Here is a 21,828-nt window from a genome sequence, read left to right on the forward strand (position 1 = left end):
ATAATGGAAGAGGCACCAGTATGAATATTTCAATTTATTGAAAATGTTATACATTGAAAACGATAACTTAACCCCAACAACGGAGTTATGAGCAGGAGCATTTCAATGAAAAACTAACTGCACAGGTCATAAATATAGACTTCTATTTTTTTTAAATCATTTTTTCTGGGCCGTGAAGGAGGCACTTCTGTTCATTCTTCTGCCACCTTCTGAAAGAACAGACTGGTGGGGACCACCTTCTGCAAGAACAGACTGGTGGGGACCACCTTCTGTAAGAACAGACTGGTCGGGACCACCTTCTGTAAGAACAGACTGGTCGGGACCACCTTCTGTAAGAACAGACTGGTCGGGACCACCTTCTGTAAGAACAGACTGGTCGGGACCACCTTCTGTAAGAACACTGGTCAGGACCATCTTCAGAGATGCTTCCATTCACCGGAAGGTTCCCTCAACCTGGGGAGGAAAAACAATTATTTCAACCTACAATCTAGGAGAATAGAACCAAGAGGATCAAAGTCTTGATAAATTGCTCGTAGATATGATCATATCTGACATAACACGTACAGGGGGCCCTGAATAGCTCCGCTGGCGACAAAATACTCTGCAACGTGTATTTTCAATCTACCCACGGTCAGTAGTCCCCAATTATTTATAATATTCCGAAAGTATCAGTAATTTCCCAATATACTACACAAACACCCAAATTTACCAACGCTGTAATTAGCAAATTTATCGTTAACAAGCCAACCCATTTAGTAAACCCGTTTTATAAGCTCCGCGGTGCTATTTAAGAGCAGAGTCACTTTAAATGCTCCCAAGGAAAGTGGTACCCTATACTTAAGATTGAAACACTTTCTCGGTTGCAATTTACTAATCCTGGAACCATCCCGGCAAAATAAACTATTGGCCAACAGCATTAGGGATGTCGCCGTCAACTGCACTGGTTAAATTTACCTGGTGACAAGTAGGGCCTTCCCTGCAGACTCGAGTTCAGCATGTTAGGCCAATGTGTAGATCCTGAGTATTCTCCCACCGTCGGGTCACCCTGAACGAAAGAAATCAACAATTAAGTTCTGGGCAAGAGAACACAGATGTCAATGAAGAGCATGCAACAGAACTATTTTACTCAGTGACACACTAGGGGAAAAGGCCAACGAAAAGGTGGAAACTGAAATCGTCCTAGGTCAATTGAAGGATTCTTGGAGCAAGTTTGATTAACTGATGCATTGACAATACTATCCATTTGACTGGAGGCTTGGTTTTCAGCGAAGAGAGGGCACCATAGTCCAAGTGTGTGGTTATTCGTCAATGATCACGTCAGAACCAGACATTTGAAGCAAGGAAGGACTTTTACATCAGCTAACTTGGAAGGTCATGGACATGTTATACACCAAGGTCGAAGGATGTGAGCAAAGCAAAAGGAGTTTACCTCAAGTGAACAGGCCTACGAATTCTCCACATATGAACTAGGCAAGAGAGCAGCGTTCATCGGATGTGCACTTGTCAGGAGGGGCAACACTTCACGCCAAGGACTTGTAGGTTTTGGAAGAAGCGGACCGCTTGAACGTAATGAAGCATTAACAACCAAAATCCACCTCATCTCTCCCCACCACAACACCCACTGTACAAGGTCTTCACATTACATGCTCTGGGCAACTGAAGATTAGTTTATCTTGCCAAATTAAACTTGGGACAAATGCTTTTGAGCGACTTTACTTCTCAGAGCTTTATATTGCCGACTTTTGAGAAGTATTCAAGTAGTCCAATCACTATGGATGCAAAGCATCATTATACATAACAAACAAAGTTATTTACCCAGGAGGGTCCCCCTTAGTTTAACACAAGAATCATTTTTTTGGTATTTTTTCATAAATCGTTTAATAGGCTCCATGAAACCAAATTGACAGAAAAAAAAAATCGTTGATACAAATAGCAAAGTACAAAACTGATCCCGGCTGTTATTTACTGGGGCGACGAGTTACATTGATGTTCACCTATACATGTTCAGTCCATTTTACAGCACATTTAAAATGCAGGCGTTGAGAGCAGAACAAAGAAAATCGAAATTTTGGACGGACTGCAACGTGCCGCATTTTGCAACACTATGAACAGTCTGCCCCTCTGTGTGTGGAATACTTTCTGAAAAAGAATTTTCTTGGGAAGAAACTGATAGTACAGGGGCCCCTCAGCAAAAAATTAAATTAAAATAAACACTTAAGGATGTGGAATTGCTCTAGTAGCACTAAGGAATGCATGTACAAAATCCCCCCGAAAAATGTTTAGGAGCACGGCTGTCTCTGTCCGCTCAGTTTAGAACTTGGCAGGAGGTAGGTCGTAGTCAAACTGAAGGAGAACTACAACGTAAGGAAGCCCCATTGGACGCTCCAATGTTTCAGGGAATAAAAAAAGCTCAGTTCTGTGCCAGAACAAGGCTGAGTGTATCAGGAGAGAGCCAAGTGAATAGATGTTGGAAAAATCAGTCGACAGCACCATTCAAATCAGACAATTTATAGCAAGATATTAATAAGACGCCCCCTCAACCCAGGAACATCTTAAAGTAACTTTAAACATGGTTTTGTGAATGAACGGCCAAACGTTATGGCTACATTTAAAGATGCTTAAGCTGCTACAACAGAACATACTATAAAAATAAGGTCACCAATAACACGTGGACATTTTCTTGAGGAGCGCATCTTTTAAATACAGCCAGCCAAGTGATGATCTTGAGTCAGGGATTTTTAGTCGTGTGCAGCTGAGGATAAGAAGTGGGCACACAGGTAAAGACACTGAAAGTTTCACAGACATTTGAGTTGACATAAACCCCACCAAATAACTCTTGTGCTCGCAAATATGGGACTGGTGGAAGAACGGATATGGGCTACCATTAGGACAATTCACTAATGCTGCGGAGTCATGGCTGTGCAACAAGAGCATCTTTTAAATAGGGATTGTTGTGAACCGCAACTCCAGTTCGCTCATGTTCTCTTTGGGCGTGGACAGTGAACGTTATCGGGTCGTGCAACTCCAACTACAATATTTTAACTTTTACTTTAAGCATCCCTTCCAATTGCAGTCACTTACCATAGCTGTCATATTGGTCTCTGTAGGATCCTGAGCTGGCGCGGTCACCATAGCTTCCCTGGCCCCTGCGATCAAAAGAAATTCAAATTTAGTTTTGGCTAGGTTACAATGTCAATGGCAGCACAATGTCAACGCATTGTCAAGTTATCTGAATTCCAAAACAATCCTTGCCTGTTGTCCCTGTATCCACCACCGCCTCCGCTGCTTCCACCGCTGCCGCCATATCCGCCGCCACCACCACTCCTGTATCCACCTCCACTTCCACCGCCGCCGCCGCTACCGTAGCTCCTCTCTCCACTACCGTAACTCCTTTCGCTGTTGTAGCTCCTGTCGCCGCCGTAGCTTCTCTCGCCATAGCCGCCACCGCCACCTGAACAAGAAGAAATCGTGCGGGCACCCGGGTTAAGTAAGGCAAGCGGCATTTAGAAAAGTACGAAATCAAGGAGGTATGACCAAAAGCAAATGGTCGTGCTAAGCACGAACCATTATGCATATTGACACCCCTTGCCCCATGCCCTCCCACCTCTACCCCTTCCGCCGAATCCACCTCCGCCACCACCAAAGTTGCCTCTGGAGCCGCCCCTGGAACCGCCGGATCTGCCTCTGCCTGCTTCATCCACGCGAATAGACCGTCCATCCAAGCTCTGCAGATGCAATAAAAATTTGGTTAAGATACAAGGAACTCATCTTTAACAACCGTTTGCATATGATATTGCTTTTTTTGCTATTCATTTTGGAACATAATAAACATGGATGCAACATACCTTTCCGTTCATTCCCTCCAAAGCATCCTTGGCCTCATCTGCATTATCAAACTTGACAAAGCCAAATCCACGAGACCTCCCAGTGTCTTTGTCACGGATAACATCAACTAAAATATACAATAAAACAGCAGGTTAGCATTTATACCAATGAGTCTAAAATAAACCATCACATAATAATAAAAAGGCGATTCGTTGAGAAAATGGATAAACGTATGCAAACCTTTAGCGATGTTTCCATACTTGGCAAAAGCCGCCATTAAGGACTCCTCATTGGTGTCGAAGCTGAGGCCTCCGATGAAAAGTTTGCCTTCGTCATTCATCTTTTGTGGGAGGAGAACAAAAAAGGTCACATGGGCCGATTATAAAATGCGCGAATCATTCGATACAATGCAAAACATAAAATCAAAATGTAGAATTTAAACAGCGCATTTTATTGGTTTATTGAATGCACTCCTCATTGGTCGTTTGAGAAAATGGGTAGTATGTCGTCATCGTGCTAAAATGGGCCTAGCCGCCATTTAGGAACAGACCACGCCATGGTTGAGGCCTGCATCGTGACACAGATCTCTTCATGGAAATGTTTCAAAATTGGGAAAAAGCTTATCGACCAGATTCACCATGAAGACGTTTGGAAATAAATTATAGTTAGAAAAAAATATCCATCGAATAAACGCATAAATGTCGTTGGTGTGCCTCAGTAGGCCTCATGGCGGCCTCGCGGTGGGTATTAGCACTAGGCTAGTGACGTTGTCTTGCCACAATGAAGCGCCATTTTAAACCACGTTTTAGTGGTCGTTTCGCAGCCTGCAAAGGGCCGAGTGGAAAATATAGGCAGGAGGGATACATCAAGTCTTGATACACGATTTGTTTCGTAAAAAAAACGAAATCGCATAGTGCAATGGTAAATGGTGAGAAATATCTATATGTAACACGATAATACGGGATAACGGCAAATTACACCCTATGGCGACGGCTCTAATGAAATCAAGCTCTAAACCTTAAAACCCGCCAGACTACCTATACTCGATTTATAAGCATCAATAACCTTCAAAGTGAAATAACAAACAACACGTAAATTACCTTTAGTTTGTTGTGTGGGCGTAACGAAGAGAAGCTTGCAGGGGCACCGGGCGGACGAAGTGAGGAGGCAACGTCAGAGCGCTCTCTTTTGAGGACTAGCGAGTTATTTAAATGAGCTGAGGGGCGGGGCCAGCGGATAACACCCATCTCTGTCCCGGTCTGCTATTTGAATTGTTATGTGAATTGATCATCCTTCTTTACGTTCATTTTTAATTTGTGTATTAATAATACCATGAAATAAAATGTTCGTATTTCGAAGGAACCGGCGAAGTAGGAGATAACTTCCGTTTATTTTTATATAGGCGTACGTTTAGGTTAAGCATTCACAGATACACGATGTGTAGAGTATGTCGTACATATACTGGGGTTTAAAAGGCTGACGTTTTTGGTTTAACCCTTTAAAAAAAAAAAAAAATAGACGTTTTGATTTGATCAGAGGCTATCTTCAAGGTCTGGAAAATGGAGGATGCGGATTTTTCCGAGCACCAAAATGGTTGGAAATCCGTTCGGTCCTCCAAGAAGGGACCATCGATACTAAATGGTCTTCCAGCAAACACTCAAACGTTCCAGTTAACCCAATTGAGTGACCTATTAGTAAAGTGCTGTGCATGAAAACTAAGAACAAGATTTTATATTTATGGAATTTTTAACCGCATTTTGCTGACGTGATGTGAACAATAATATCCACGACATGTAACAGGAACGATTGTTATTCACCGATACGGAATTTCTTCCAATATCAATATCAAAAACGTATTCGGGGTTGTAATTGTGTATCTCTGGTAAAGCCAGTGCTACTTGAAGTGTTATTGGCGAGCATGGTTGTGTTAGCGGGGGTAGGGCGGTTGTCTCTGTGATCACTGGGCACAATCCTATAGTCAAACTATTTCCAATTATGACTACACTCCCATCCTCGAACGAGGTCAAACCCTAATGAAATCAGTCGTGCTGATTATGGGCCAATAGTTAAAAAACGATGTGTGCACCTTTTATATGCAATATAATAAAGGAATGTTTTTGATTGTATTCAATTTTATGATTATAGCTCCATTTGAATTGGGTTTAGAAATAAGTTACGGCCTATTGCAAATCCATGCGTTTTTGCAAGGCATTTTATTGTACTAAATTACTTAATTTCAATGACTCTATATATTTGGGATGACTTAGTACTATTCTTATTTATGTGTTAAAATAACAATTCGAAAACTTCAAACATCAATATATGTGCAAGGTTTGTCGCTTTTATGGGAAGTCAGTATGAATAAATAGGCTCACATTTTGATATATTGTGTTGTATTAAATCAGAATCTGGTGGGTTGGTCAAAGTATTCAAGGAAGGCCTTCACAAACGAGGCTCTCAAGGATTGCTCTTGAGAAAGTTTGATCACAAATCCACCTCTGCTGCAGAAAGATACATTCTTAAGAGTCATGAGCAACACCCAGTCCAAATGCATGCTGGACTTGCTTCCCATACAAGCCACAGTCACACTGGTTTTTTGCTGATGACAGCATGCATATCCGTTTCAAGGTGTCTCATAATTTCAAGATCCGATTTACCGAGAATGGCTGCCAAACTTTTCCTTCAAAAGGGCAAACAGACCAAGGCCCTACCCCCCAGGCTTTGTATTTAAGATCTACCACAGAGGAGGGCAATGCAGCGCTGCGTACAAAGCATCATCAATTCATCAACAAATTATGTTTTAACACAGTGACGTTTATTTGTGCTTATTTGAAGAGATTACAAAATAAACAAGATTACATTTATTTATACAATATTTTAATCTCATACGAGAAGAAAAGCATCAACCACTATCCTACAAATGAATTAATCATCCAATCAATATTTGGAATATTCTGACCTCTTGACCTTACTTGCTATATCTTCAACTATATGTCCACATCATGGCTTGAATTAACAATCTTAAATATGTATTCTATTTTCTATTTGAAATAAATAGTATACAATCTTCAACAATTATTTATTCATGTTTCTAGGCTACTGTTTGAAATATACCTTGCCTTGAGAGGTTATGGGCTAATCTGAAAATGATATTAGTTTTTTGCTTGTCTTTGGTTATCTGCAGGGAGATGATCCTGGATTTGAGGAGCACTAGTGAGCCTGGATGAGGAGAAATTCTGCCATCGTGTGGTTCTGTGTTGCAATGAGAGGTCGAGATCATGATGGGCATCCCACAAGGGACAGATAAATAATTAGCAGAAGGTAATTACATTACTATTAACTTGATCCAATTAATTTATATATTTGTATTATCATGTGGCCCTGTGTGGGTAAGGGTCAGGTTTAGGGTTAGTGTGTGCTAGATTAGTAAAGCATCGTGATTGTGTTAAACAGTGGGAATGCTAATGCTGTGGAAATTTGCATTGCCACCAGAAACCACTCTGAGTATAACAAGAGCTGTCCTTGCATACAGATGCTAGATACTCACTCAACAAAAGGCTCATCTAGTGTCCACGAGAGAGAGTGGATCTCTGCAAGGCTGGAAAACTGGTTTTCACCCGATGACCCAGTGTCAGAGCGGACACACCTCCAGCCCTGTGGACGGCTGTCAGTGGGCTGACGATCCTGACGTGTTAAACTGTTCATTTGCAAAACCAAGACTTGGCCAACCCCCACTGATTCACACTATTCAATTAACCACACACACACCCACACCCACACACGCACACACACACACACACACACACACACACACACACACACACACACACACACACACACACACACACACACACACACACACACACACACACACACACACACACACACACACACACACACACACACACACCCAGTCAGCATGTCTGGCACCCGGCCCCTGGTGATAAAGACGTCTGTTGGCTTGTCTCCTGGCCCCACACACACAAACACAAAGTTCTCCACAGTATCCATATTATTTGTACTTATTTTACTATATTCTTCGTATTAATTTTATTTTTTATTATTTTTCACTTAAAAATCAACATTATTTTATGGTTTATTGGTATACACATTGAGGAAACTGGAGTCCAATTCTTTGTGTGTAAGCATTTTGGGCCAATAAAGACGATTCTGATTCAAACACCAGCAAACATGTGTGATGTGATTTCATATCGATAATTAAGCAAAATTTACTTTAGATAGTCTAATGCTCCAAGGGCTCGTGAAGGAAGGTCAGATGTTAAATTACATTCTATTCCACTCGATTCTGGTCGAGTGAGTCTGAGCAATTGTCCCACCTAATCGATATTCTCGACATTCTCAACGACTACTTTTTAATATTCTTCCCCACTGCATTAAAGGCACTTCCCTGTCACGTGACCCATGGAGAAGCACCAGCTTCAGTATGAGTCATGTAGGAAGCCAGCACACAGAAACAGCCGCGAGATGCTGTCTGGTAATGGAGTCTAAAAATAGCAACCGCCAGCGAACCCCCATTTTATGCAGACTGCGTCACTCCGCGTCATCGTCCCTCTGCGACTGGCCAAGCACACAAACATTAAGAACAAATATCACACACATGTACATCCATACAGACACAGCTATTGACAGAGATATGCTCGTATCTCATTCCTTAGAAGAGACCAGAGAGATGCAGAATCTAAGCAATGTTGGGATATCTGTCAATATCTCTAGGATCAGGCATCATTCTGGTGCTTCAGAAGCCTCATCCATGTGTGGTCAGAATGAAAATAGCAAGGTGGAAAATTTGCATGCTACAGCAATGGGGAATAACAGCCTAAATGAAGGCCACAAGCCTAATGGAAGAAAACATCACTCTGTTTTAGACAAGCATCAAGTATAGTATGTTTAATGAAAGAATGCTACGGTAAGATACATGCAATACACTGTTGATAAGCATTTATCTAAGAGCTTGACCTAAACCACTGGTGAATACAGCTAGAAACCTGCAGCATTGCTTGGGGAGCAGTATAACAAATAATCATGTAAGGGTAGCGGTGAGGGGCAATTTACATTTTGTGTGGAAGTAATGAAGAGGGCTGAATCAAACGGTATCTCGATCAACCAACAACAATGAGTGTAAGATGCAAGGGTCCTTCTTCAGGATGCCAGGGAACATTACCATATGCTGATCATGTCTCCCCCTCAAACGAATACAGTTCATAAATTATATTTTCTCCTATTTATATGTGAATCATTGAAACTGGCCGTCTCACCGATTGTAAAAACAATAACATGGAGGGGCCAGGGTGGAAAGTCAATACATTCACAAATGATACATCAGATTGAGGTTAAGTATTACCTGTAGATTCAAAGTATTTCAATTGTGGTTCCAAATATTTAAATAATTTCATTAGAAATCTAAAAATAGTATCAAATCTGGTTCAATTCGATAATGCCAGAAGAGTTGGATTTCTGTGACCTACTTTATATTACTGGCCAGGCACCCAGGCAGGGTTGCTACCATAGGCCCAAGTCTATTGAGATAACTTCTGGATTTGTATTACTTCTGGTACATTCTGGCAAGATTATTACTTGATGCAATAGTTGCAAGACATGGGAATATGAATGCATTAGAAGGCAGATTATTTCAGGGGGACATAAATGATTGATTACTAATGAATCTTCGAATGACAAAAGATGGTAATGTAAGTAAATCTTACAATAATGACCTATAATATGTAACAATAAAGACCTACAAATAATAGATGAATAGTGTTTATTCATCAAGGGTTCGCTAAACAAGAACAAGAGAGAAGAGAGCCCAATGATACCACCTTGTGGTTGACAGTAAAGTTACACATTCTTCTGCATCACCCATCATTCTTTATTTAATCAAGAGAAGAAAAAGGACGGTTGAATATTACTGTAATAGATCGGTTCAGTTGGGTCAGTGTCCATAACTATATCCGCATAGTAATGTGTCTTCTGTAATGTGGCATTCCATCAAAACCATAAGGATGTCTCTCAACCTGTTTGGCACTCCATTCATAAGTCGGGACGGGAGGGAGGGCTAATTCTATCCTGTGTGCGTGCACACTGTGTCCATCGAACATCATCACGGCCACAGCTCACATGGTGTATCGGGAGCAGGCAGTGGGCGTGTCCAAACGCGTGTGGTTTCATTCATAACTACAGTCATTATTTGAAGACCAAATTAAACTATGCAGCCTGGGCAAGTCAGCACGATTGCATATGGACTACCTAAAACAAAGTCTACACTCAGGTGAGTCCGCCGATAGTCCCATTTTAATGAGATTATAGTTTTATATTATATATAGTTTTATTATTTAATAGATTATGTAAGGTCGACACTATAATGCTTAGTCGCAATCGATGTTCATTTAAACATTGGGCGTATATTATACAACGGGTGGCATTGGTAGATACAAATGACAGCCAAGTTGAATATTTTCTTTCAACGCAAATAATATAGGCAACCGTTGTAACGTTGAATTATCCAAACCACCAGTCATACTCTTATTGTACTGACGGTCAGTGTCTCGCTGGATAGGCTGGCAAAGGTTTGGGTATCCTGATCCTCGGTGTACCGCGGGAGGGATGCTGAGGCTGATCGAGCGTCACCAGATGCAGCGAGTCGCTGTAGTCAGCATACTGGCCGATAGAGGCTGAGGCGCCATGGGGAACCTTTATTTATTTTATTTTTTTTACCGGGGAATATAAAGGGAAATAGGTATCAGTGATAATTATTTATTAATGGTATGGAAATTTGGATTTTTGTTTGGGTATTTTTGTAGCCCTGTTGTTCAAACCATTGGTATCACAAACAGAATGCAGTATTTCGAAGTGTTGAAGGCTGATGTGAGCGCGGTCGTCTTGTAACAGGCACGGTGCGATGTTAGGACGGTACAAGCTTTAGTTAAAGACAGGTTTGTGTGTGTGTGTGTGTGTGTGTGTGTGTGTGTGTGTGTGTGTGTGTGTGTGTGTGTGTGTGTGTGTGTGTGTGTGTGTGTGTGTGTGTGTGTGTGTGTGTGTGTGTGTGTGTGTGTGTGTGTGTGTGTGTGTGTGTGTGTGCGCGTGTGTGTGTGTGTGTTTGTGTGTGGTTATGCACACCATAGGCGATCTACTTGGCGCAGTTCAGAAGCTGTTGCCAGTCATCGTTATGCCCATTGCCCATAAACGCCTACTTTAAAGATCCGCTCAGCTGTTAGTCTACTGGTCGAGTTGTAATGCCTTCCTGGCCAAGATAGTATTTATTTATATATTTTACATTACTATTCGGATTAATTTACTCATCCGTCATACTTAAACAACCAAAACCGTACAAGGCATCTCTGTGCACTGGACTTCGTCGATAATAATGGTTTTGTTGTTTCATCCCCATAACAACAACAATTTTTTCAGTACAAAAAATATGTTTAAGGGCAGCAATAGATGTTTGTAATTGTGTCAGGATATGGATGTATTCACTGCACTCAGTCTCTATGGTCTCTATTATCCTGACAGCAATGCTTTGAAACCTGAAGGCACACATTTTCACCAACAACATTAAACAATGGGCAGAATCTCTCACATGCTCCATGACAACTCCATAGATGTGTCAGATCAGGGGTTTTCATGGGCCATCTCCACACTCAGCACTACTTTGACTTTCGTGTTATATGTTGCTTTCTGAAAGACCAGGAAGCCTCAGGAAACAGACATCTGCTCTGCACACACAATGAACACACACAAACCAACACACAGTTATTCGCTCACACACACACAGACACACACACAGACACACACACACACACACACACACACACACACACACACACACACACACACACACACACACACACACACACACACACACACACACACACACATACACACACACACACACACACACACACACACACACACACACGCACAAACAAACGCACACACACACAAACCCGTACATGCGAGTGCATACGGATGTGCCGATGTTTTGTAGCAAATGTTTTTCATCATTATCTATGAAGGCAGCAGATGTTTACATTCAGCTTCAGCTATGTAGTGTTATTACATACATTTTGTCCTAACATGGGGCTGTAATGTGAGATACCTTTTATGAGCGTGTGACCGGAATGGTCGGAGAGAACCTATACACAAGCCACATGCTGTAGGGACAATATCTGTCCAGCAAATAATATTTCATAGCTTCCCCTTTTAGTTTTTTCCTAAATGTTATGAAAGACAATCATAAGGAATTGCTTGCTTCCACTATGTTTTTCTCACCGTATCTAACAGAGATGTCACAGTGCATCTTCTCAATGACAATCTGTCTGTTTAAAGTCATGAAAGTGTCATCCTGCCGAATGCATATTGGTAGAATCTAAAACCTGTGTCTCGGTCAAATCTTTAATTTGCATCTGGAAACCATCAAGTTGTAAATCTCGTTGTAATGTCCTGGTGAATTCTTAATCTGTAGAATCATGCCTTGACTTGGGAACCCCATGGTCTGACTGACAGTCCAGTGTCTCTCTCTCTCTCTCTCTCTCTCCCTCTCTCTCTCTCTTTTGCAGGCGCTGTACTCACACCGACCTGGACCATGAGCAATGATTTGCCCCTTTTAACACGTCTTACAGAGAACTCCACTGTAAGTGCATCCATCTGTCTGTCTGTCTGTCTGTCCGCCCCCCCCTCTCTCCATCTGGAGGAGCTGACATCATCAGAGGGGGCAGACCCCCGGTTCGTAAGGCCCTCCCCGTTCGAATGGCAAGACAACCTGGACCCAAACCAGGAGATACTTATCCCCTCCTATCACCAGAATACACTAGGAACACAATGGGAACATACATTGATACACATGATGACCGAACACAACATCCCCCAGGCTGAGAGCTTAGCATCTCCACATGAAGCATCTCCTACTGGGCTGGTAAAAGGTGATGATTGACAGGGAGCGACAGAGGGACTGTGCCAGGTTCAACCATGCATCAGTCTCCAGGAGGGATTGACTCACCCAGACGCTGAAAGGGCTCCGTTTTTTCCCCCCTCCTTTAGCAGGCAAGAGAGGTCATAGAAAATAGGGCCTTGTTCTGAGGCTACCATTATAATAATGGTGGTTCTGTGGGGCAGGGCTGCCTCCTTAGTATGACAGTATTATGGCCTGTGCGTTAAAAGCTGCTCCCTGAGGCAGACAGAGGTGCTGGGGATGATATGGGGAAGCTTGCATGAGGCTAGCTGTGTTGCAAACGTGCACACATAGGCATTCACACACAAACACACAGGCACGCACATACACAGCCAGTTGTTGCATGTGTGGAGGGTTATCCATGATGACTCTTATGACCATGTTGCTACTGCTGTCATAGTTCTGTGAGGGATGCTTGAGGTCTCAGGCTTTGGAGGGAATGCTTTAGTAAACACACACTCTGTTGTGTTCCTCTTTCAGGGAATGGTGGTGGATGTGCTCCAACATGTGATCAAACGTTGCATGGTTAGCGATCTGCTTAGTCTAATCCTTTCATAACAAGAACTATTTGGTTTGCTTTTGATGCGCACATCAAAAGCAGGACCAAGAGAAGAAGAGACAGAAAGAGACAGAGAGCTTTGCGGTGCAGGGTTTGGGCTTAAATACTTCTGCATCCTTGACGTCATTGCTCTCCGTTTTTATCTCTTCTGAATGAAGGGATTCTCACTAGTGCTTCGATTAGCATCCGCTGGTTTACTAAGCTTATTTGACCGGGAATATTAATCAGATGTTGTGTGTTTGTGTGTGTGTGTGTGTGTGTGTGTGTGTGTGTGTGTGTGTGTGTGTGTGTGTGTGTGTGTGTGTAATCCTACACAGGGTGTTGCATTAAGTGCAGTGACCATAGAGGCCGGTGCCTACCTCAGTGCTTAAAGCTTGCGGGCGCTGGTTAGCTCTGGAAGCAGCCATTGGTGTAAGCTTTGCTTGCTAGTACACAGCCTCTTGTTCGCCAGGCCTCCTGCCAGCCCCCCCCCCCCCCCCCCCATGGCCACACATGGTAAATGGCTGTCTTGTTGGCTATTCCAGAAAGACAAAGGCTTGGGGAGCACACCCTGAGGGAAACGCAACTGCCGGCAGGCTCACTGTTGTTCAAGACCTACCAGGGCATCCACAATCAGATAAAGAAGTCTCCATCCGCCTTTGGGAGTGAGAAGAACCCTCTACACTTGACACTGGGAAGCAACTTGAGTCCTTTCACATTAAGTGCCCTCGGGGCATCCCAAAAGGGATCTGGAAAGACTGGTCCTACAGAGAACCAACTGTAGGAGCCGAGCCGAGCCATGCAGCTTTTCCATGTCGTCAGAATGCCAGCTAACTGCTCAGGCCATTTTGTATGACCCCCCCCCTCCAAATGTTATACCTTAATCAAGAAAGTAGTACACATGTTAAGTGTTGTAAACAACTGTGTTTCCATGCCTTTGTTCAAAGAGGGGGCTTCAAAACACCTTCCGGTCTGAAGTCGACAGCTTATTCATAAACAATGAGCCAGACAGACGGACGGAAGGAATGAAAGGATAATCCTTTCAAAGGGAGACTAATATATGAGTTCCCAGGCAGTACTGATACAGTGCAGATGCCATAACTTTCAGACTGGATTACAATGTTTGTCACCACATTAAAAAGATAGGCCGGCACCTGCCTGGGCTGGCAGTGGGAGTACACCATTAAAAGATGAAACCTAACCCCTACATTGTGAGTTAACATTGAGTCGTCCATCAATAAAATACATGTCCCAAAATTTGCATACAAGGGTTTTCAAATGAATGTTTGAGCACTTTATTATTGGGAATTAAATGTGGCTGCTGAGACTCGACGGGGGTCTTGGGAGGGTTTTTGATTGCAGTTAGCACAACAATGGGAAGCATTTACCTTAGCAGCTGAACAGCAGTAAGACCAACGCCATAGTAATGCCAGTGCGTGGTTGGCGGCACCAGTGCTCTGACCCAGGCCTGATGGTGCTGCTCCCAACCAGGAAGTGCCGGTGGCGGCCGACGGGGTGGAGAACTATGTGCTCCTGTTGGTGCTGGGTGTGTTCGTCGGCGGGACGCTGGCTCTGCTCTCACTGCTGGTCCTCTTCTGCCACATCTGCTGCCTGGGGGGACGGCGGCGCTACTCCAGGTAGGTGGACTCATCACCCCCCCCCAAACACAGCGTTCAGTCACCAAGATTAGGGTAATGGCGGCAGTTTGATGAATATGGAAATCCATGCCAGGTGGTGTGAAACCCCATATCTGTGAGGAGTGGACACCAACCGGGAGAGCTTTAAAACACCTTCCAGTCTCAAGTTGACAGTTTATTCATAAACAAACACTCTCTCTCTCCCTCTCTCTCCCTCTGCGTAGAGCCAGTGAAGACCCGGAGAAAACCAACACCACCTATGTTGAAGACTCCCAGCCGACTCAAGGTAAGGAACAAACTAACAAAAACAACAAAATAGTTTGTTTGTGCAAGTTTTTCCTCACAGAATCCTCTTGTCCATCATGGCTGCTCCGGTCATATTCACATCATGTCTCTCCTCTCCAACGTCTCCGTAACGCAGAGATCACCCTCCGTCTGGACGAGTCGGATGCCTTCTCGATGCCGAGCCGTCGGGAGGGAGAGACGGAGCGCTTCACCTCCACCGGGTCCACTGGCCGCCGGGTGTCCTTCAACGAGTCTGCGCTCTACGAGCAAGAGAAGAAGACGGAGGACAAGGGCCGGAGGTAGGGACTCAGCGGTGGATCTCTTGTGCTGCCGTTACCCCCCCTTCCAACGGCCTGCCCCAGTAGGTCGCTCAACCTGTTAAGGGGGTCTAGTAACCGTGTGGGGAACATGCCTATGTGGCCGGCCACCCAGGTTCAAGTCCCAACGAGGCCCTCTGCTAAACATCATTCCCTCTTCATCAACCCACTTCCTTGACTTTTGACCGGAAGGAAAAAAAAGCCAGTGAATGAAATAGGCCCTTTGTAGCAATAAATCATTCCTGTTTGTTAGTATGATACAGCACATATAGCTATGTTCTTAAACTCGACCAGGTAGAGGTCGTCCTACGATGAACCCCGTGTTTAAACGGTGCCCAATGATGGCTAGGTACACGCTGACCGAGGGGGACTTCCACCACCTGAAGAAGGCGCGGCTCACCCACCTCCACCTGGCCCCCACCCACGCCCCCTCCATGAAGATCCACACCATCACCGAGTGTGAGTCCACCGAGAGCAGCGTCGTCAACATCAACGAGTTGCCGGGGGCCAGACTGCCCCTCACCGTCTACCAGGTGAGCAGGTCCCTGCGAGATGCACATTGAATAACCTACATCTGGCATAATATGTCAATGTGTAGGCTATATTTACCCTCGCCAAACCCCCTTATGCAGGGTCAAAATGTTGACTGAAAATAGCTTGGAAAATATATATATTTATTTTTGGACGTGTCACCGGGTGGAGGTGATTATATTTTGTTTTCATGGCCAATTTGTATCACCCTTAGTCAAATGTCCTTATTGATCCAAGCTGAACAAGATGCGTACCTCGAGCCAGATGCCTAACCCCTGCCTACCTGCTCAGTCTTGGTATGCATGCAAAAATCTAACTTTGATCCCACCGATTCTCTTTGTCCCAATTTTGCGGTGCGTGCATTATAGTGTTCCGTGAACCTGCGCACAGTAAACCCTATTGCACCCTGCAAAATGAACGGGGGTGGTAGCATGGTGGAGCTCAACGTTCCACAAGGGGTTTCTTCCATCTAATATTCCCTCTCCCCCAACAATCGGACTAATCCAAACCGTTTTGCTGTGTGAGCCAAACACACCAAGTAACAACATTTTGTGAATTAATGTCCTAACCCCCCTGCCCCCCCCCGTCTCTCTAGCCTCCTGAGAGAGGGGAGGCCCTCGGCTGGGTGGGCCAGTCTCTCAGTGGGGGCCTGCCTGGAGACCCCCATCACTCAGTCATCCTGGAGCAGGGCAACCGACAGATTGCACAAGCCGCCAAACTACAGCACACACACTCGCTCGCAGTAAGTCTCCCCTGTTGCGTCCTGAGAGTGTAGTCCCTGGCTTTCAGCAGATCAATTGACAGACACCACTCCTGCATTCATCCTCCACCTACTCGTCTCACTCATTCCCCTTTCACCTCCTTTGTCTAATTACGTGTCTTCCTGACAGCTTGAGGCCATCGGGGACGGGAGAGAGGAGGATAATGAGAGGGGACCCGGGGACGGGTGGGAGGTGTCTCCAGCCCAGACGTCCGTTCTGCAGTTCTTCTCAAAGCTGCGGCGGCACGCCAGTCTGGAAGGGGCGGGGCCTTACTTCAGGAAATGGAAATTTGACAGCAGCCATCGAGCAGCAAGTCTGGAGGCCAAAGGTTAGGAGGGTCCTTTTTCAGTAACTAGGTACAACATCTTCAAAACAATCCGTTCCTCTGTTTTTAGACACTGTCTTGTATTGACTAAAGGCCCAAATAATGGTTCATTAAAATTAAGCCATTACAATGAGGCTGGTTAAAGTTATGTCTTAACATGACTTTCTCTGTTAGGATCCCCTAAGCGGAGGCCCTTCCAAAGACAGCGAGCGGCCAGCGAGACTACTGATCACACGGATGATGACTCGTCCTCTCTGGGTGGTGACGTCACTGCACCCCACCCTCCACCTCACCTCCAAAGTGGTGGTCTGCAGTCTCTCTCAGCTGAGTCTCTCACACAGGCCTCAACCCCCTCCGCTACTTCAGCTTTCCTCGACAGGTAACGCCTCTAGGGAGCACTCACACAAGCCAAGTTGCCCTGTAAGCTACCTTGCGTTGGACCGACTTCAGCCGTCTGAAGTACACCATGTGCAATAGTTTAATAGTAACGATGTTGTCTCTTTCTTCCTCTGTGCAGGCTTGAGGTGGAGGCCAGGGCGGGGGTGGAGGTAGGTGTCAACATCACAGGGGGCACAATAGACTTCCCCTTTCCAAACTACCAATACGCCAAGAGGACGGAGCAGGCCACGGGGGATGGGGCAGAGGAGGGTTTAGTGGTGGACGCCGAGACAGAGGTGAATTCCATGTTTGCTGTAGCCACATGGGACAGAGAAGCAAGAGCACAACTAGCAACTCGAGACACTGACGCAGAAGAGGATGAAGAAGACGACTTGTTTGTTGAACATGAGGTGTTAGGCATCCAGGGAAATATCAAGGCTGCATCTCAGAGCAACACTTTCCCAGGGGTCAGTTCATGTGATGTGATCTCACATGTGAAGAGAGAGCAGACACTAGAGGCAGAGGAAGGGGACGAGGAGGTTCTTGGAGCCGAGGCTCGGAGAAGGACAGACTCGGGTTCCTCCCTTTCCTTTCTGCTTAACCAGGAAAACACTGAGATGCCCCACTCCCTGTACCGAGACATCTGGAGCTTGCGGGCTTCCCTTGAGCAGTATGCCTCCTCGGACCAGAGCAGCACGGATCGGGAGTCCATACGCAGTGATGCAGACAGCCTCTCCTCCCTTGGAGCTGCGGGAGCTCGCTACGGCCTGTCCCAGGACCTGGGCGATGAGCCGGAAGTGGATGGGGAAGGAGAAGGGTTTGGAAGTGCGGCTGGGACAGGGGAGGGGGAGGCTGCGGCTGGGACAGCAGGGGATGTGGAGGGCGGGAACCGTAAGCTCCTTCAGATGGACAGTGGATATGCCTCTATAGAGGCCCCATCGCGGGGCCCCGAAGATCTGCGGCTGTTTGGGATGCCTGGAGGCTCTCGGGGAAAGACGGCATCAGAGAGGAGATTGTTCTTCACCAACTCTGGGAGGAAGGGCTCGGTGTGTGAGAGCTTCGAAGCCAAGGCGTTCCAGGAGGAGCAGGAGGATGAAATGACTGGTTACACAGACGCAGACAAGAAGCTAAGAGCGGCAGCTAAAGCCGGCAGCCAATCTCTCACCATCAAGCAACCCTCTCAGCCCGGGAAGGTGACTTATAGCCCGAATCCTCTAGAATCACTTCACCTGCAGTCCAAGCCCACTTCTCCGCTTGTGAAACCACACTACTCTATCATTCCACCGCCGTCTCCGACCCACCGGCCACGCCTTCGCCGCCGTGACTACAGCATCGACGAAAAGACAGACGCCCTCTTCAACGAGTTCCTCCGTCATGATCCACGCTTCGACCAGCAAGGCTCACCTCCACGGGCCAGGCATCGGTCCAGGGTCCATCTCCGGAAGCAGTGGCAGAGGCACAAGCAATACAGCGACCCTGGGTCCGGCACCGGGGGGAGGTACTCCCCGTCCCTGGAGAGACAGAGGTTCACTCCCCTACGGAGAGGGGACAGCGCCGGGTACCCTCTGGATACAAGATACCACAGCACCCTGTCCCGAATCGCCAGTGCCGCCGACGAGGAAGCTACCGAGGTGGCAGCGTGTGAGGAAGCGAACCAAGCGGGCATCGAGGAGGATAACAACTTACACAAAAGAAGGGATTCACAAGAAGCTGTAGGAGGCGTGTCCAAAGCAGCATCTGAGGACATTGAGGGCTCAAACACTGGTGTACATTCCACAGAGCCAATACACAGGGTCACCGATAGTGAGGTCATCGACATGGAGGGTGAAACGGAGGCCAATGAACGCACCTCGAGCCGCTTGCCGGACACTTTGCATACGCAGCCCAGTCACATGGATCCAAGAGTCGGCAACCAAAACAACAACAGCAGCCAGGCGATCAAATCCCATTTCCCTTCCCCAGAGAAGCGCGGATCCGGCAATCTGAGCACAGATGTCGGGTTTGTGGACCCAGCACCCCTCATGCCCCTCCTCTGCGGCCAGAGTAGCCTGACAGACAAGATGGCAGTGTCCTTGGAGGAGATGCTCTACTCTGGGTTGAGGAATGCAAAGCCTGGTGAACTGGGCCTGGGAGAACGCCAATGCGTGGTAGCAGTGACCCATGTCTCCTCCCCCGATAGGAGTCCTGTATAGCTTGGCAGCCCCCCACCTCCGCTAGAACTATCAGTTCATTTTCATATCCATTTCTGTGATTACACTTTAAAGATGCGTCTTACCTTGCAGGTCAATTCCTTGTGACATATTCATTCCCCAACATGTTAAATTGAACCTGATGTGGATGCACTACTATACAGTACAGTCCCCTAGGACAGACACCTAACTGTTGACCAGTCGTATGTCTCTTCTAGAATTTCCAGTTGTTTCCACTGTGAACCCATGTTCAGTGACATGTAAATTACCCATTTTTATATCAACTTTATTCTATCGTCATATGCATTCATCTATATATTTAAAAATATATATATGCTCATGTCAATTTAATCTCATTTGCAGAATAAGTGAAATCGGTCATATTTTTTCAACATTGTAAGCATGCTGCTTGTAACCAATGTGGAAGTGAAAAATAGTTTGAGATTTATAAAGCACTTTCCTCATGAGAATATGTTCATCTGTCCATGTTGCTTCATCAAATTCTGTCCTCACAAGTGTTCTTTGTCTGACTCATAAGGGTAACTTAAGATGATGGGATGATGTATGTAAGTTGTCAGCAGTCGACTACAGTCAAAGTAACATTATATTAATATCTAAACAACGATCTATGCTTACTTTTTGCCAATTCACTGCGTCATTTATTTTATTGCCACATTGTGTCAACAAAATATGTAATTACAATACAGAAAAGCGGCATTCATCACTAAATTAAAAGATGTGCATCAGTAGGCTACAATGTCCTATTTATTTTAAATAAGGTTGCAATACTGCAGTGTCTTTGGACAAAGTGACAGGGGATACAAGAGATATTAACCTCCATAGAATCAAATACATGCCTGAAGTCAGACCTCCGTTTTCAGAGATTCAGTATAAGGCAGATGTGGCCATCAAAGTTCGTTTGAACGGAATACCCATGGAATCACACGCTCCTGAACTCTATAGTACAATGAGACTAATCATTTATGTCCAATGGTAACCTGAAGCAGCCAGGTTATGTTTAATTGAAATAGTACTATTTAGGGTTAAATTGTTAGTTGAAATATTATGTAACACTGTTGTATTTGCCAATTTTTATAGAGCTTTAGCAAGTGTGTATATACTTCCCCAAAGGCAAAACATTTCCATGGACGTCAACATGTCATAACGTTTCATGTGTAGCGTTACGACCTTCAATGGCATTAGCGTTTCATTATAAAAGAGTTCTTTGTATAAAGGTTACATAAGAGTGCGTTCAGTCATCTGTGAATGATTAATCAAGTACTACACGTTCTGCTTGAAACATTGGGAATTAGGTCTGCAGTAAGAACTAGCCTAGTGCATATCCTACAGAAATGATTAAATGTAGGGCAGAAAAGGAATCTGAATGTGCACTAAGGTGCATATTCATTTAGAATTTATAAATTAAAAAAATACCTGTTGTGTTGCTGGATGTTTAATGTTGAAACTGACAAAAAATGGTTCGACAGCTTCTGGGAAAGCTGTATGTTATATTTTTGTAAAGACATTTATTCTTTTTAATACCTCCAAAACCACTTAAATAGTCATACCGTTTAAACATTCCCACCTGCATGCAATGCCAGGCATCTGAGATTCCTCTCAATCATTTGCATTGTTCGTCGTTAGCCCTGTTGAATAGAAAATCTCCCGACAGTGTGCTGACGTGGGTACTCTCCCTCCCCCTCTCTGGTGCCGTGACTCACCTGCTCTCTGATCTACTCAGAGTGATAGGGCTGAAGATGTGGTTGTATAAGGGGGGAAGTGGACTTATGGGGATAGAATCGGCACACTTGCAGCTCTTCAAAACAAACGATTGGATGTTTTCAAGTTCAGTTGGCCTACATCTGCACTGAAACGTCAGGATATGCCCTAATAAGGTCAGGAAACACTCTTGCAATACATGTCGGCTAGTAAGTATCTGGATGTCTTTTGGACCTTGTCCCTCAGCATCTACAAAGTGCACCCCCTGAGGGAAATATCGATCGCATTCCTGTAGGAACTAACCCCGGTGTTACTTTAGGACAAACAGGGGGGCAGGAGAGACTAGAGTGAACCGCGA

The 21,828-nt window shown here is 45.0% G+C and overlaps 2 protein-coding genes across 9 annotated transcripts; one reads left to right on the forward strand and one right to left on the reverse strand.

Annotated features, from left to right (window-relative positions):
• Positions 1 to 19: 19 nt before the first annotated feature.
• cirbpa (cold inducible RNA binding protein a) lies at positions 20 to 5,087 on the reverse strand. Of its 7 annotated transcripts, none has more exons than XR_009527017.1 (9): positions 4,926 to 5,087; positions 4,066 to 4,165; positions 3,846 to 3,952; positions 3,605 to 3,725; positions 3,253 to 3,451; positions 3,082 to 3,146; positions 955 to 1,045; positions 327 to 453; positions 20 to 206 (listed from the first exon to the last, which is right to left on the reverse strand). XR_009527017.1 is itself a non-coding variant. In XM_060059453.1 (7 exons), exons 1-7 carry the CDS (start codon positions 5,070 to 5,072, stop codon positions 2,739 to 2,741), a joined length of 729 nt encoding a protein of 242 aa, XP_059915436.1. In that variant the 5' UTR covers positions 5,073 to 5,087; the 3' UTR covers positions 1,851 to 2,738. The 7 variants fall into 7 exon arrangements, 3 of the variants coding, with proteins under 3 accessions (XP_059915436.1, XP_059915434.1, XP_059915433.1); XR_009527015.1 differs by having other exon boundaries at positions 297 to 453; XR_009527014.1 differs by having other exon boundaries at positions 267 to 453.
• Positions 5,088 to 9,890: 4,803 nt separating this feature from the next.
• On the forward strand, positions 9,891 to 20,508 carry LOC132463361 (voltage-dependent calcium channel beta subunit-associated regulatory protein). Of its 2 annotated transcripts, XM_060059455.1 has the most exons (10): positions 9,891 to 10,111; positions 12,399 to 12,472; positions 14,820 to 14,965; positions 15,190 to 15,251; positions 15,387 to 15,549; positions 15,917 to 16,100; positions 16,694 to 16,840; positions 16,989 to 17,187; positions 17,359 to 17,563; positions 17,702 to 20,508. In XM_060059455.1, the coding sequence occupies exons 1-10, from the start codon at positions 10,081 to 10,083 to the stop codon at positions 19,752 to 19,754; spliced, it is 3,264 nt and encodes a 1,087-aa protein (XP_059915438.1). In that variant the 5' UTR covers positions 9,891 to 10,080; the 3' UTR covers positions 19,755 to 20,508. The 2 variants fall into 2 exon arrangements, with proteins under 2 accessions (XP_059915438.1, XP_059915439.1); XM_060059456.1 differs by lacking the exon at positions 14,820 to 14,965.
• The last annotated feature ends 1,320 nt before the right edge of the window (positions 20,509 to 21,828 follow it).

The sequence above is a fragment of the Gadus macrocephalus genome, chromosome 8, assembly GCF_031168955.1.
Source record: "Gadus macrocephalus chromosome 8, ASM3116895v1".
Classification (NCBI taxonomy): Eukaryota; Metazoa; Chordata; class Actinopteri; order Gadiformes; family Gadidae; genus Gadus; species Gadus macrocephalus.

Coding starts and splice junctions, on each gene's coding strand:
- cirbpa (XM_060059450.1), bottom strand. CDS start 5,072: ATGGGTGTTATCCGCTGGCCCCGCCCCTCAGCTCATTTAAATAACTCG. Junction 4,166..4,925: donor GCCCACACAACAAACTAAAG/GTAATTTACGTG, acceptor CTCCCACAAAAG/ATGAATGACGAAGGCAAACT. Junction 3,953..4,065: donor GTATGGAAACATCGCTAAAG/GTTTGCATACGT, acceptor TGTATATTTTAG/TTGATGTTATCCGTGACAAA.
- LOC132463361 (XM_060059455.1), top strand. CDS start 10,081: ATGGACTACCTAAAACAAAGTCTACACTCAG. Junction 12,473..14,819: donor GTCTTACAGAGAACTCCACT/GTAAGTGCATCC, acceptor GCTCCCAACCAG/GAAGTGCCGGTGGCGGCCGA. Junction 14,966..15,189: donor GGACGGCGGCGCTACTCCAG/GTAGGTGGACTC, acceptor CCCTCTGCGTAG/AGCCAGTGAAGACCCGGAGA.